This window comes from Thalassophryne amazonica, chromosome 9, assembly GCF_902500255.1.
Source record: "Thalassophryne amazonica chromosome 9, fThaAma1.1, whole genome shotgun sequence".
Classification (NCBI taxonomy): Eukaryota; Metazoa; Chordata; class Actinopteri; order Batrachoidiformes; family Batrachoididae; genus Thalassophryne; species Thalassophryne amazonica.
The window spans coordinates 12,569,506-12,582,469 of NC_047111.1; the positions used below are offsets into that span (position 1 = coordinate 12,569,506).

Here is a 12,964-nt window from a genome sequence, read left to right on the forward strand (position 1 = left end):
CCTCCTGAAGTCATTTAAAATAAGATAAGATTAACTTTATTTATCCCGAAGGAAAATTATTTTGACAGAGTACAGAAACAGTAAACTGTGAACAAGGTTTTTTTTTTACAATAAGTACAGTAATTTTATGCGAAATGACTGGAAGACATGTGCACAAGATGTTCAACACTATTGCACATAACTCTGAATAACTCCGTTCATTATGTATTCGTCCTGCAAAAGGGAGAGGAGTTAGTCTGATTTAAATACAATGTCATAAATGGCATCTTGATGACAGTCTGTGTTATTTTTGCACAAAGCAGGCTCACTTCAAAAATGCTCACAGTAAACAAAGCAGGCAAGTGAGGGAAGCTTCCAAGAGTCTGACGACGACTGTGACGGAGTTACAAGCATTTGTGGATGTGATTGTCACGGGGCTCTTGGAGCTTCCCTCACTTGTCTGTTTTGTTTATTATCACTGTGTTTTTGAGTCTAACCACAGTGATTTTTGCTGACGACTGACTGATCTAAATGAAGTCGTCTTTTTGTTTCTGTTCTGGCTGTAGGGTTTGACTCTGGTCACGGTGATTGCACACCTTTGTGTTTGTATTTTTAACATTACCTTTATTAAGAATTTGTTTTTGATTGTTCATAAGGAGAAACGCTGGACTTGCTCACTGAAACAAAATGCCTTGAGCTGATATTTCAGGGATGCTGCACATTTCATTTCATGACAGTAAAATCCCCGAATGACAGACAGGGTTTGGTGTCAGAGGCTCGGCCGTGACGACTCGGAGTTTGAGGCCACAGCAGAGGTAGAACAAGAGGATGGGTCTGATCCTCGAGTCTCTGAGGCCATAGATCAGCGCGCTCAGACACCTGGGCAGCAGCTGAATGCACACGTACAGACTCGTTTTGATCCGCGAAAGTGTGGCCCTGTCCAGGATGATGCTGGCGAGCAGTTTGGTGGTGAAGGAGTAGAGCATGGAGCAGAGACTGAGGCACAGCTGGACCAGATGAAGCAGCAGCGTCTTTCGAGCCTTTAGGGCTGAAGCTTTGTCTGCGGAGGCTGATCTGGCTGCCAGCACCACGCCCACGTAAGAGCAGCCGATGACCACCGCGGCCACCGTCATCACCATGTACGAGTAAACTTTGTTATACTGATCAGACAAAGATCCAATCATCATGTTCTCGGACGAGCAAATCATGTCCATCTGCAGACTGTCCAGAGCTTCAAACGGAAAATCGAACATAAAAACGAGTCTCATGGCCACGTGGAGAAAACTCAGCGCCCACACCGCGCAGATACTCGCCCCCGTGTTGGTGAGCGTGACGAGGCTGGCGTGTCTGAGCGGGAAACACACGGCCACGTAGCGCTCCACAGACATCAGCACCAGCGTGAGCGGACAGATTTCATTAACGAGGCTGGCCAAGGTGACGAGGACGCCGCACACGGGGAACGTCAGCATGACGCGACAGGTGGCCAGCACGTACATCAGCTGAGCATGCACCAGGTGCACCGTGTCCGCGAGCAGCAGGTTATAGAGGAGCACGTAACGGGGGGTCTCACGAAACACCACTTTACTGGTCAGAGTGAACAACAGGACGCCGTTAACCAGCAGGAACAGAGAGCAGGGCAGCGAGAGCAGCGTGATGAAGAGCACACGCTCCAGTTCGCCCCGCTCCTGCAGCGCAGCGCTGATGTTCAGCATCATCCAGAAAAACCCTGTGTGCACGTCTCTAACATTGAAGACATTTCATGTTGGACACACAGTCACTAAGTCCTCATCATCAAACGAGACGCTCCACCTCCATCGTTAGCGTGCAGGTTGGAGGCCGAGCGCCGTGTCTGCGTGCAGAGTCGCCCTGCGGGGTTTGTTTGTCCTCACGGCGCAAATATCACTCCCAGCTCACGTGACGTCATCAGCTCTGCCCTGCAGGCTGCACGTCACTAACAACACAGCACTCTGTCCATCTCAGGGACTGAGGACATGAACAGAGTGTGGACACTTTATTCCGCCCATTTTCACATTCACAAACAAAGAAGTGAGTTTGGTGACGTCAGGCTGAACGTGTTGCTGGAGGTCAAATTTAAAGTGCAGGTTACACCAAAAAAATGTGCACAAATAATCACTAAAAATGACAAAATGTTAATATTTTTTAAAAATCCTGTAAAATAAAAGTGCGCAGGTGAAGGATGAACCACAGCTGTCTGAAGCCTGCACTCGATTTCAGCCCACAGCCGCGGTCATATTGTTGCTACGTCATCACCAGAACGGAACCTGCTAATTCAAACCCAAATCAATTGTAAACATGGTGGAGGTCGAGCTGTTTTTGGATGATTTTTTTTTTTTCTATTGTGGAGCTTTTTTTTTTTAAAGTCCAGTCTGAACTTGTGTTGAAGGATGCTGTGGAGGACACAGAATTATGAGCCTTATTCAGACCACAATGAGGGAGACAAAACCTTGGAGGAAAACCTTCAGTCTGACAACAGTGATATTTATTGGCAGAGTTCACAACACAGATTGATGATTATAAAAATAAATGTATACTGCAGCCAGTTTTAGCATGTGGGTGATACTTTTTTCTACTCACAGATTAAAGCTACTGTCTGTAAATTTACATTGTTCTCTGTTTCACGGTGTTAAAGTGTCTGATGCAGCACTCTGCTGCTCACAGATTAAAGCTGCTGTCTGTAAATTTACATTGTTCTCTGTTTCACGGTGTTAAAGTGTCTGATGCAGCACTCTGCTGCTCACAGATTAAAGATACTGTCTGTAAATTTACATTGTTCTCTGTGTCATGGTGTTAAAGTGTCTGATGCAGCTCTTTGCTACTCACAGATTAAAGCTGCTCTTTGTAAATTTACATTATTTTCTGTCTCACAGTGTTAAAGTGTCTGTAATTTCCTGTGATACCTAGGCTGCTCTAAAAATACTGCAGGACTGTCTGAATGATGTACAAGTCTGGATGAGAGCTAATTTTCTGAATCTTAATAAAATAAAACTGAGATTTTAGTGTTCGGGCAAAGTAACCCTCTACAAGGACAAGACAGTGTTATTGGTCCTCTGTCCACTTTTTGCTGCCCTTTTGTAAAAAATCTAGGGGTGATAGTTGACCCATTGTTCAGATTTGATAAGCACATCAGCTCTGTCGTCAGGGCCAGCTTCTTTCAGCTGAGGACTCTTTCCAAGATTAAATCTTATTTTACTCGAGCTGATTTTGAAAGAGCCATCCATGCATTTATAACATCACGTCTGGATTATTGTAATGCTCTCTACGTTGGGCTGGACCAGCGCTCCCTGCAGCACCTGCAGAGTGTACAGAATGCTGCAGCCCGCCTTTTGACTAAAACGAAGCATGAGCACATCACCCCTGTGCTCTGCACCTTACACTGGCACCCTGTCAGCTTTCGTGTTAAATATAAAGTTTTGCTGATTGTTTTTAAGTGTCTGCACTGTATAGGCCCAATGTATCTGTCTCACGGTGTTGAAGTGTCTGATGCAGCTCTCTGCTGCTCACAGATTAAAGCTACTGTCTGTAAATTTTGAACACGGGACAGTCTCTTCTTTCAATATTAAGGTGTTTTTAACCTTTTAAACATTTTTTGTGATCTATGTGTAAATTCAAATGTTGTGAAATGTCTCATCCTGTCACTGATATTTTGGTACATGAAGACAGAAATCATCAAAGTGGAAATGGTGTGATTTTATTTGACATTTCTTTCCATTGGTAAACACATTTCCAGGACCAAAACAGTTTGTCCACCTGAATAAAGGTGTAGTTTTAATGAAGATCTGAGAATACTCGTTCCGTGATGTCTAAACTGAGGTGTGACCTGAATGACTTCTGTGCACCGTCACGCCCCGACATATTTGCTGTGTGGAGGGTCAGGGTGAGGGTCAGGGTCAGATCCCTGAGACCTTTAACTGGAATCAGTGGGCCAAGACAATGAATCAGTGAATGATGGGTGTCAACAGAGCTGAATATTTTGTGATTTATCATGATCCAAACAGAGATGACAGAGTCCACCAGTCAGAAAGGTTTTTCATGGCTTCAAATTAGAGGCTGAGTGTCATTCTGTCGTCTGTGCTCGAGTCTTTTGTCTGTGAGACACTTTGAGCCGCTGTGACCTTTGCAGACTAACTTTCCTTTCGTGCTCGGTTGCTCTCTGTGGGTTTGACTCTCTGCAGACCACAGCAGAAGTAGAACATGAGGACAGGTCTGATGGTCTGGTCCCTGAGGCCGTAGATCAGAATGCTCAGACACCTGGGCAACAGGAGTATGCACACATACAGGACACGTTTGATCCATGTAATGGTAGCACTGTCCACCGTTTTGGACAGGGACATGATGACACTTGAGTGCAAAGTGGAGCAGAGACTGAGGCCCAGCTGGACCAGATGAAGCAGCAGCGTCTTACGAGCCTTTAGAGCTGAAGCTTTGTCTGCAGAGGCTGATCTGACTGCCAGCACCACGCCCACGTAAGAGCAGGCGATGACCACCGCGGCCACCACGAAGAGGACGCACGTGTAGGCGACATTATACTTATAAGACAAAGGGCCTTTCATCAGTGTGGTGTCTGAGCACACGGCGTCCATCTGCACACTCTCTTCCAGTGGGGATTCGAACAGCAGTGCAACCCGTATGCAGACATTTAGAAAGCTCAGCGCCCACACCGCGCACATGGCTGCTCCTGTTTTAGTGACAGTGACGGTGTTAACGTGTCTCAGCGGGAACCACACAGCGACGTACCTCTCCAGAGACATCAGCACCAGTGTGTACGGATTTCATTGGACAGGATGGCCAGCATGGTGAGAAACCCACAGACAGGGTATGTAAGCATGACGCGGGAGGCGGCCAGCACGTAGAGCAGCAGGCTCTGCACAAGCATCGCCGTGTCCACTAACAGCAGGTTATACAGGAGGATGTAACGTGGAGTCTCACAAAACACCGCTCTACTCCGTAATGTGAACAACAGGATGCCGTTAACCAGCAGAAACAGAGAGCAGGGCAGCGAGAGTAGCGTGATGAAGAGCACGCGTTCCAGTTTGCCCTGCTCCTGCAGCGCAGCACTGACATTCAGCATCATCCAGAAAATATGACACGAGCACAGGAAGTCCTGTGTGCACGTCTCTAACACTGAAGACATTTCATGTTGGACACACAGTCATTAAGTCCTCATCATCAAACTAGACGCTCCACCTCCATCTTTAGCGTGCAGGTTGGAGGCCGAGCATCGTGTCTACGTGCAGGTCGGAGGCCGAGCGTCGTGTCTACGTGCAGGTCGGAGGCCGAGCGTCGTGTCTACGTGCAGAGTCGCTCTGCGGGGTTTGTTTTGTCCTCACGGCACAAATATCACTCCCAGCTCACGTGACGTCATCAGCTCTGCCCTGCAGGCTGCACGTCACTAACAACACAGCACTCTGTCCGTCTCAGGGACTGAGGACATGAAGACAGTGTGGACACTTTATTCTGCCCATTTTCACATTCACAAAGAAGTGAGTTTGGTGACGTCAGGCTGAACGTGTTGCTGGAGGTCAAACTTAAGGACAAGTTGCAGTAACTGGACAAAGTTGCAGGATTTTACTAAATTCAAGGGGACTGGTTGAACTTGTGAAACCGCGGACGGTTGCAACACAGTTTGTTTCCTTTTTTCTTCTCTTTTCTTTCTCTTTTCCTCCTAACGTTGTATCCTTTCAACACTGTGACTGTTACATTATATATAAACTCTCTCCATCCTAGTCTGTCATTCACAGCAGGGGTCCAGTTTCATAAAGCAGTTTTTGTCTGTTAAACTTAGTCCACTACGGTTAGTCAACTGTGTCCATGTGCACCATGTGCCCCTTGAGACTTTCAAGTCGAGACTTAGGACGCACTTATTTTCCCTTTCGTATGGCTAGCGTACTGGTATAGTATGTTACTATGCTTTTTACTCTTTTAAATTCATTTAATTAGTAAATGGAGCGTGCCGCGGCCTCCACTTTATCTAAATTCTGGGTCTTTTAGTGAAGCTTAGGGCTAGTGGCCGATGATCACCTTATTATTTCTTCTGTTTTTCTTGTTGCTTAATGCTGACAAATTGTACTGTATTTGTTGTCGTTCTGCCGCCTCATTCTGTTTTTTTTTTCTCTGTTTGAGGTGCAGCTCCATTCAGAGGTGGGAGTGGGTGTCTTCTTCTGCAATGGCCATGAAATAGACGGGATCTGGTGACATCCTCCAGTTCAGCCCAGACTTAAATGGAATGCAGCTAATTGATGCAGGTGTAGTCGATGAGCTCTGCTGGCTGGAAGACACAGAAGGGAGGAGGAGATGACCAACAACTCCAGACCAGTTTCTCAGATCACAACAAGACAACACAGAAATTCAGTAAGTTGAGACTGTGGCCTGCTTCTGTAGACGTGTCCATAAAAATCACAGAGGGATATGCTTTGCAAACTTAATACCCGTTACTACATTGGATGATGTTGAAATTGAGGATGGCCCATTGGCAGTGGTGGGCACAGTTCCGATAATCCGATAACAGATAATTATCTAAGATAATGTTTTCATTATCGGATTATCCCTTTAGATAACTTTAAAAACCATTATCGGACTAATTATCTTCCGATACATTTTTGTCCGATAACCGATAACATAGTAAACAAAGATCAACAGTGACAAAGACTTTTAAAATTTAAAAGCACCTACCTGGTAAAAATTTTCTTAACAGATGCATAGTTCTCTGCAGGGTGGCTGGGCACTCCCTTAGAGATAGGGTGAGGAGCTCGGTCACTCGGGAGGAGCTTGGAGTCGAGCCGCTGGTCTTCCACGTCGAAAGGAGTCAGTTCAGGTGGCTCTGGCATCTTTCCCGGATGCCCCCTGGATGCCTCACTGGAGAGGTGTTCTGGGCACGTCCCATTGGGAGGAGGCCCCGGGGAAGATCCAGGACACGCTGGAGGGACTACATCTCTCGGCTGGCTTGGGAATGCCTTGGGGTTCCCCCCGGAGGAGCTGGGGGAGGTGTGTGGATCGGGAGGTCTGGGCGGCTTTGCTTGAGCTGCTGCCCCCGCGACCCGACTCCGGATAAAGAGGAAAAAAATGGATGGATGGATGGATGGATGCATAGTTCTACCCTCTGCAAACAGAAGAGAGCTGCTTCCAGAAGAAACCACTCTATTCTCTGCAGGCAAAAAAGAGCTGGTCTCACACACACACACACAAAAAAAATTTCCTTTAACACCATACTGATACACTGGCAATATCACCCAAGTCATCCAGAGGCATACATTTTTAACTTATGGTTCAAATTTTAACCAAAGTAATTTTGACAAGTTATTTAAAATTACTGTCATGTCTGATGTTTTATAAAGTGAAAATTTCAGATATATGTTTTAGTTTTAAAGTAATGTGTTCATTTTAAGGTTTTAGTGAGCACATGCTGTGTCCAGCAGTGCATTAAGGGTAGGATAGTCTAATCTCAGTATGTTCACGACAGGACAAATGCATTTCAGACACTCTGTTCAGGCTCCACGGACAGCAGCATTAAACTCTAGTGCCTAAAACTCTCGTGAATATATTCTCTGTGTTTATAGACGTTATTGTATTTGCGTTTGTTAAATTCCACGCATCTTAAATGTAGCAGATACTGTTGTGTGGGCTGCTGAAGAGGAGGTACTGCTGGCCCACCACCACCAGAGGGCGCCCTGCTTGGAGTGCGGGCTCCAAGCACGAGAGGGCGCCAGACCTAGAAGAAGTGACAGCTGTCATTCATCCCCTGCACCAGCTGTCACTCGTTCATCATCATCACCACCATAAAAGCCGGACTGCAACTCCACCTCCTCGCCAAGAAATCGACTACCAGTAACAAGGTAATTTCTCTGCTGCCTGACACTGTGTGTGTTTATCCTGAATTTCTATTGCAGCCGTTTTCCTGGAGTGTTCCTTATCTGGAGGATTGGCGTTTGGTGTGACAGCGACGGCTTCGCCTCACACCCCAACTCAGATAAGTGGTTGACCAGGAGCTGCACGAGTGTGTGTGATTGGAGGTGGAGGTGCTCCCTCCTAACTGTGTTTGGACTGTGAATTACTGAGTGTGCGGACTCACACTCACACATCATATCTCTGCTTTCTGCCAGCAGTACCAGGGTCGACAGCCGAATACAGAGGCCACCTGGGGACTCGGGACTTGGCGGCTCCGGTGTTCTTCAGGCCGTTGGTGGTGGAAGCCGTGTGGGACGCGGCTTCTCTCTCGTCAGGGGTCTTCTATCTTCGAGCCTGCCCACACGTCACCTGGTGTTTATTGACTGTGCAAATTACTGTACATTTCATTGTGTATTATCACAACATTAAATTGTTACCTTTTGGCTTACTCATTGTCCGTTCATTTGCACCCCCTGTTGTGGGTCCGTGCTACGACACCTTCCCAACAGGATTTCTCGGCCATCGTCATGGATTCCGAGGGGCGTCAACCCGAGCTTGAACGGCCAATGGAAGAGCCAGGAGCGCAGGCGTCAGTGGGAGGCGTGTTGAGTGAGCTGCAGCAGATCTTAACCGCCTTCATGGCTCGGTTAGATTTAGTGACCGAGCAGAATGTCCTCCTTAATCGGAGGGTGGAGGCTCTCACCGCCAGGGTGGAAGCGCGCGATCAGGGCGCTGCTGCAGCCACTCCTCTGGCTGGTCCTGGGCCTGTAACAGACGTTCCACTGGTCGTTCAACGAACCCCCCCACCGTCCCCTGAAGCATACATAAGCCCTCCGGAACCGTACGGGGGCTGTGTTGAGACGTGCGCAGACTTCCTCATGCAGTGTTCGCTCGTCTTTTCACAGCGCCCTGTCATGTACGCGTCAGATGCCAGCCGGGTGGCTTATGTTATTAATCTGCTTCGAGGAGAGGCACGCGCCTGGGCTACGGCGCTTTGGGAGCAGAATTCACGGCTCCTAACGTCTTATACTGGGTTTGTACGGGAGTTCAAACAAGTGTTTGACCATCCCAACAGAGGCGAGACCGCTTCGAACGTGCTGCTGTCTATGAGACAGGGGCGCCGTAGTGCAGCCGAGTATGCAGTCGACTTCCGCATCGCGGCGGCGAGTTCCGGCTGGAATAACGTTGCGCTCTGTGCCGCCATTGTAAATGGACTGTCCCCGGTCCTTAAGGAGCACCTACTGGCTAAGGAGGAACCGCGGGATTTTGACGGGCTTGTCGATTTAGTTATACGCTTAGACAACCGTTTAAACGAGCATCGTCGGGAGCAGGCCGGGGGGCGTGACCGGGCACGAGCCGTCCCTCCCCCTTCCGGTTCCGACAAGGTGACGTCGTCCCCACGCTTCACTGCCAGAGAGCTCCGTGTGGCTACAGCTCCCCCTGCTGAGGAGGCTATGGACACGAGCAGGGCCAAAGTAAAAACAAACGTCAGACAAAGGAGGCTGGCCCGCGGGGAGTGTTTTGTCTGCGGCTCTTGTGAGCACATGCAGAAGGATTGCCCTAAACGTTCAAACTACAACGCCCGTCCTTAGAAACTGGGCTAAGGGTGGGCCATAACACGCACGCGGGGAAACCCCGCAAATCTGCACGAATCCCAGTAACAATCCTTTGTGGGGATTTAACCCTTCACGCCCCAGCACTGGTAGACACGGGGTCGGAAGGGAATCTGCTGGATAGCAGATGGGCAAAGGAAGTAGGGCTCCCCCTGGTGGCTCTGCCGGCACCATTGCAGGTGCGAGCACTAGATGGCACCCTGCTTCCATTAATCACACATCAGACACAACCAGTGACTTTGGTTGCGTGTGGGAATCACAGGGAGGAGATAGTGTTCCATGTAACACCATCTACCTCCCGAGTGATTTTGGGCTTTCCATGGATGGTGAAGCACAATCCCTGGAAAGATTGGCCGTTCGGGGTTGTGACGCAGTGGAGCGAAACCTGCCACCGGGAGTGTTTAGGATCCTCGGTTCCTCCCGGCACTACGGCTAATGAGGAGGTCAAAGTCCCCCCCAATCTATCAGCGGTGCCAAAGGAGTACCATGATCTTGCTGACGTTTTCAGCAAAGATCTGGCGCTCACTCATTCTCAATCAATCAATCAATCAATTTTTTTTTTATATAGCGCCAAATCACAACAAACAGTTGCCCCAAGGCGCTTTATATTGTAAGGCAAGGCCATACAATAATTATGTAAAACCCCAACGGTCAAAACGACCCCCTGTGAGCAAGCACGTGGCTACAGTGGGAAGGAAAAACTCCCTTTTAACAGGAAGAAACCTCCAGCAGAACCAGGCTCAGGGAGGGGCAGTCTTCTGCTGGGACTGGTTGGGGCTGAGGGAGAGAACCAGGAAAAAGACATGGTGTGGAGGGGAGCAGAGATCGATCACTAATGATTAAATGCAGAGTGGTGCATACAGAGCAAAAAGAGAAAGAAACAGTGCATCATGGGAACCCCCCAGCAGTCTATGTCTATAGCAGCATAACTAAGGGATGGTTCAGGGTCACCCGATCCAGCCCTAACTATAAGCTTTAGAAAAAAGGAAAGTTTTAAGCCTAATCTTAAAAGTAGAGAGGGTGTCTGTCTCCCTGATCTGAATTGGGAGCTGGTTCCACAGGAGAGGAGTCTGAAAGCTGAAGGCTCTGCCTCCCATTCTACTCTTACAAACCCTAGGAACTACAAGTAAGCCTGCAGTCTGAGAGCGAAGCGCTCTATTGGGGTGATATGGTACTACGAGGTCCCTAAGATAAGATGGGACCTGATTATTCAAAACCTTATAAGTAAGAAGAAGAATTTTAAATTCTATTCTAGAATTAACAGGAAGCCAATGAAGAGAGGCCAATATGGGTGAGATATGCTCTCTCCTTCTAGTCCCCGTCAGTACTCTAGCTGCAGCATTTTGAATTAACTGAAGGCTTTTTAGGGAACTTTTAGGACAACCTGATAATAATGAATTACAATAGTCCAGCCTAGAGGAAATAAATGCATGAATTAGTTTTTCAGCATCACTCTGAGACAAGACCTTTCTGATTTTAGAGATATTGCGTAAATGCAAAAAAGCAGTCCTACATATTTGTTTAATATGCGCTTTGAATGACATATCCTGATCAAAAATGACTCCAAGATTTCTCACAGTATTACTAGAGGTCAGGGTAATGCCATCCAGAGTAAGGATCTGGTTAGACACCATGTTTCTAAGATTTGTGGGGCCAAGTACAATAACTTCAGTTTTATCTGAGTTTAAAAGCAGGAAATTAGAGGTCATCCATGTCATCCATTCAACACCCCGTTAGGTCACTTTGAGTACCTGGTCATGCCGTTCGGCCTCACTAACGCCCCCGCGACGTTCCAAGCTTTGGTAAATGACATCTTGCGGGACTTCCTGCATTGGTTCGTCTTCGTATATCTGGACGATATACTCATCTTTTCCCCGGACCCTGAGACCCATGTCCAGCATGTACGTCAGGTCCTACAGCGGTTGTTGGAGAACCGGCTGTTTGTGAAGGGCGAGAAGTGCGAGTTCCACCGCACTTCTTTGTCCTTCCTGGGGTTCATCATCTCCTCCAACTCTGTCGCCCCTGATCCGGCTAAGGTTGCGACGGTGAGAGATTGGCCCCAACCAACAAGCCGCAGGAAACTACAGCAGTTCCTCGGCTTTGCAAATTTCTACAGGAGGTTCATTAAAGGTTACAGTCAAGTAGTTAGCCCCCTGACTGCCCTGACCTCCACCAAGGTCCCCTTCGCCTGGTCGGATCGGTGCAAAGCCGCGTTCCAGGAGTTGAAACGCCGGTTCTCGACTGCACCAGTTCTGGTGCAGCCTGATCCTGATCGCCAGTACATAGTAGAAGTGGACGCCTCTGACTCAGGGATAGGAGCCGTGCTGTCCCAGAGCATGGAGGCTGATAAAGTTCTCCATCCTTGTGCCTTTTATTCCCGCAGGTTGACCCCAGCTGAACGGAACTATGACGTCGGCAATCGGGAGCTCCTCGCGGTGAAGGAGGCTCTTGAAGAGTGGAGACACCTGCTGGAGGGGGCATCGTTGCCCTTCACGGCTTTCACGGACCATCGGAACCTGGAGTACATCCGGACCGCCAAGCGGCTGAACCCCAGGCAAGCCCGCTGGTCTCTGTTCTTCGGGCGCTTTGACTTCCAGATCACGTACCGCCCCGGGACCAAGAACCAAAAATCAGATGCATTGTCCCGGGTGCACGAAGAAGAAGCCAAAGCGGGGCTGTCGAACCCCACCGAGACCATCATCCCCGAGTCCACTGTCGTGGCCACCCTCACCTGGGACGTGGAGAAGACCATCCGGGAGGCCCTGACAAGGAGCCCGGACCCGGGGACTGGCCCCAAGAACAGACTGTACGTCCCACCAGAAGCAAGAGCTGCCGTATTGGACTTCTGTCACGGGTCCAAGCTCTCCTGTCATCCTGGAGTGCGTAGGACCGTGGCAGTAGTCCAGCAGTGCTTCTGGTGGGCGTCCCTGGAAACCGACGTCCGGGACTACGTCCAGGCCTGTACCATCTGCGCCAGGGGCAAGGCTGACCATCGGAGGACTACGGGACTCCTCCAACCCCTGCCGGTGCCTCATCGCCCCTGGTCTCACATCGGCCTGGACTTCATCACGGGCCTCCCGCCGTCCCAGGGCAACACCGTGATTGTCACGATAGTGGACCGGTTCTCCAAGGCGGCCCACTTCGTGGCCCTCCCGAAGCTCCCGACGGCCCAGGAGACGGCAGACCTCCTGGTCCACCACGTCATGCGGCTGCATGGGATACCATCGGGCATCGTTTCAGATCGTGGTCCCCAGTTCTCTTCGCAGGTGTGGAAGAGTTTCTGTAAGGAGCTGGGGGCCACCGTGAGTCTCTCGTCAGGTACCACCCCCAGACAAACGGCCAGGCAGAGCGGGCCAACCAGGAGCTGGAGCAGGCCCTTCGATGCGTCATCTCCGCGCATCCGGCGGCCTGGAGTCACCATCTGGCCTGGATCAAGTATGCCCATAACAGCCAAGTTTCGTCTGCTACCG

General features: G+C 49.3%; 1 protein-coding gene and 1 pseudogene across 1 annotated transcript; both read right to left on the reverse strand.

Moving 5' to 3' along the window:
* Window positions 1–707: 707 nt before the first annotated feature.
* On the reverse strand, window positions 708–1,691 carry LOC117517359 (odorant receptor 131-2-like). The gene has a single exon (XM_034178356.1). The coding sequence runs from the start codon at window positions 1,689–1,691 to the stop codon at window positions 708–710; it is 984 nt and encodes a 327-aa protein (XP_034034247.1).
* A 2,430-nt stretch (window positions 1,692–4,121) lies between these two features.
* On the reverse strand, window positions 4,122–5,068 carry LOC117517360 (annotated as a pseudogene).
* Between the last annotated feature and the right edge of the window lie 7,896 nt (window positions 5,069–12,964).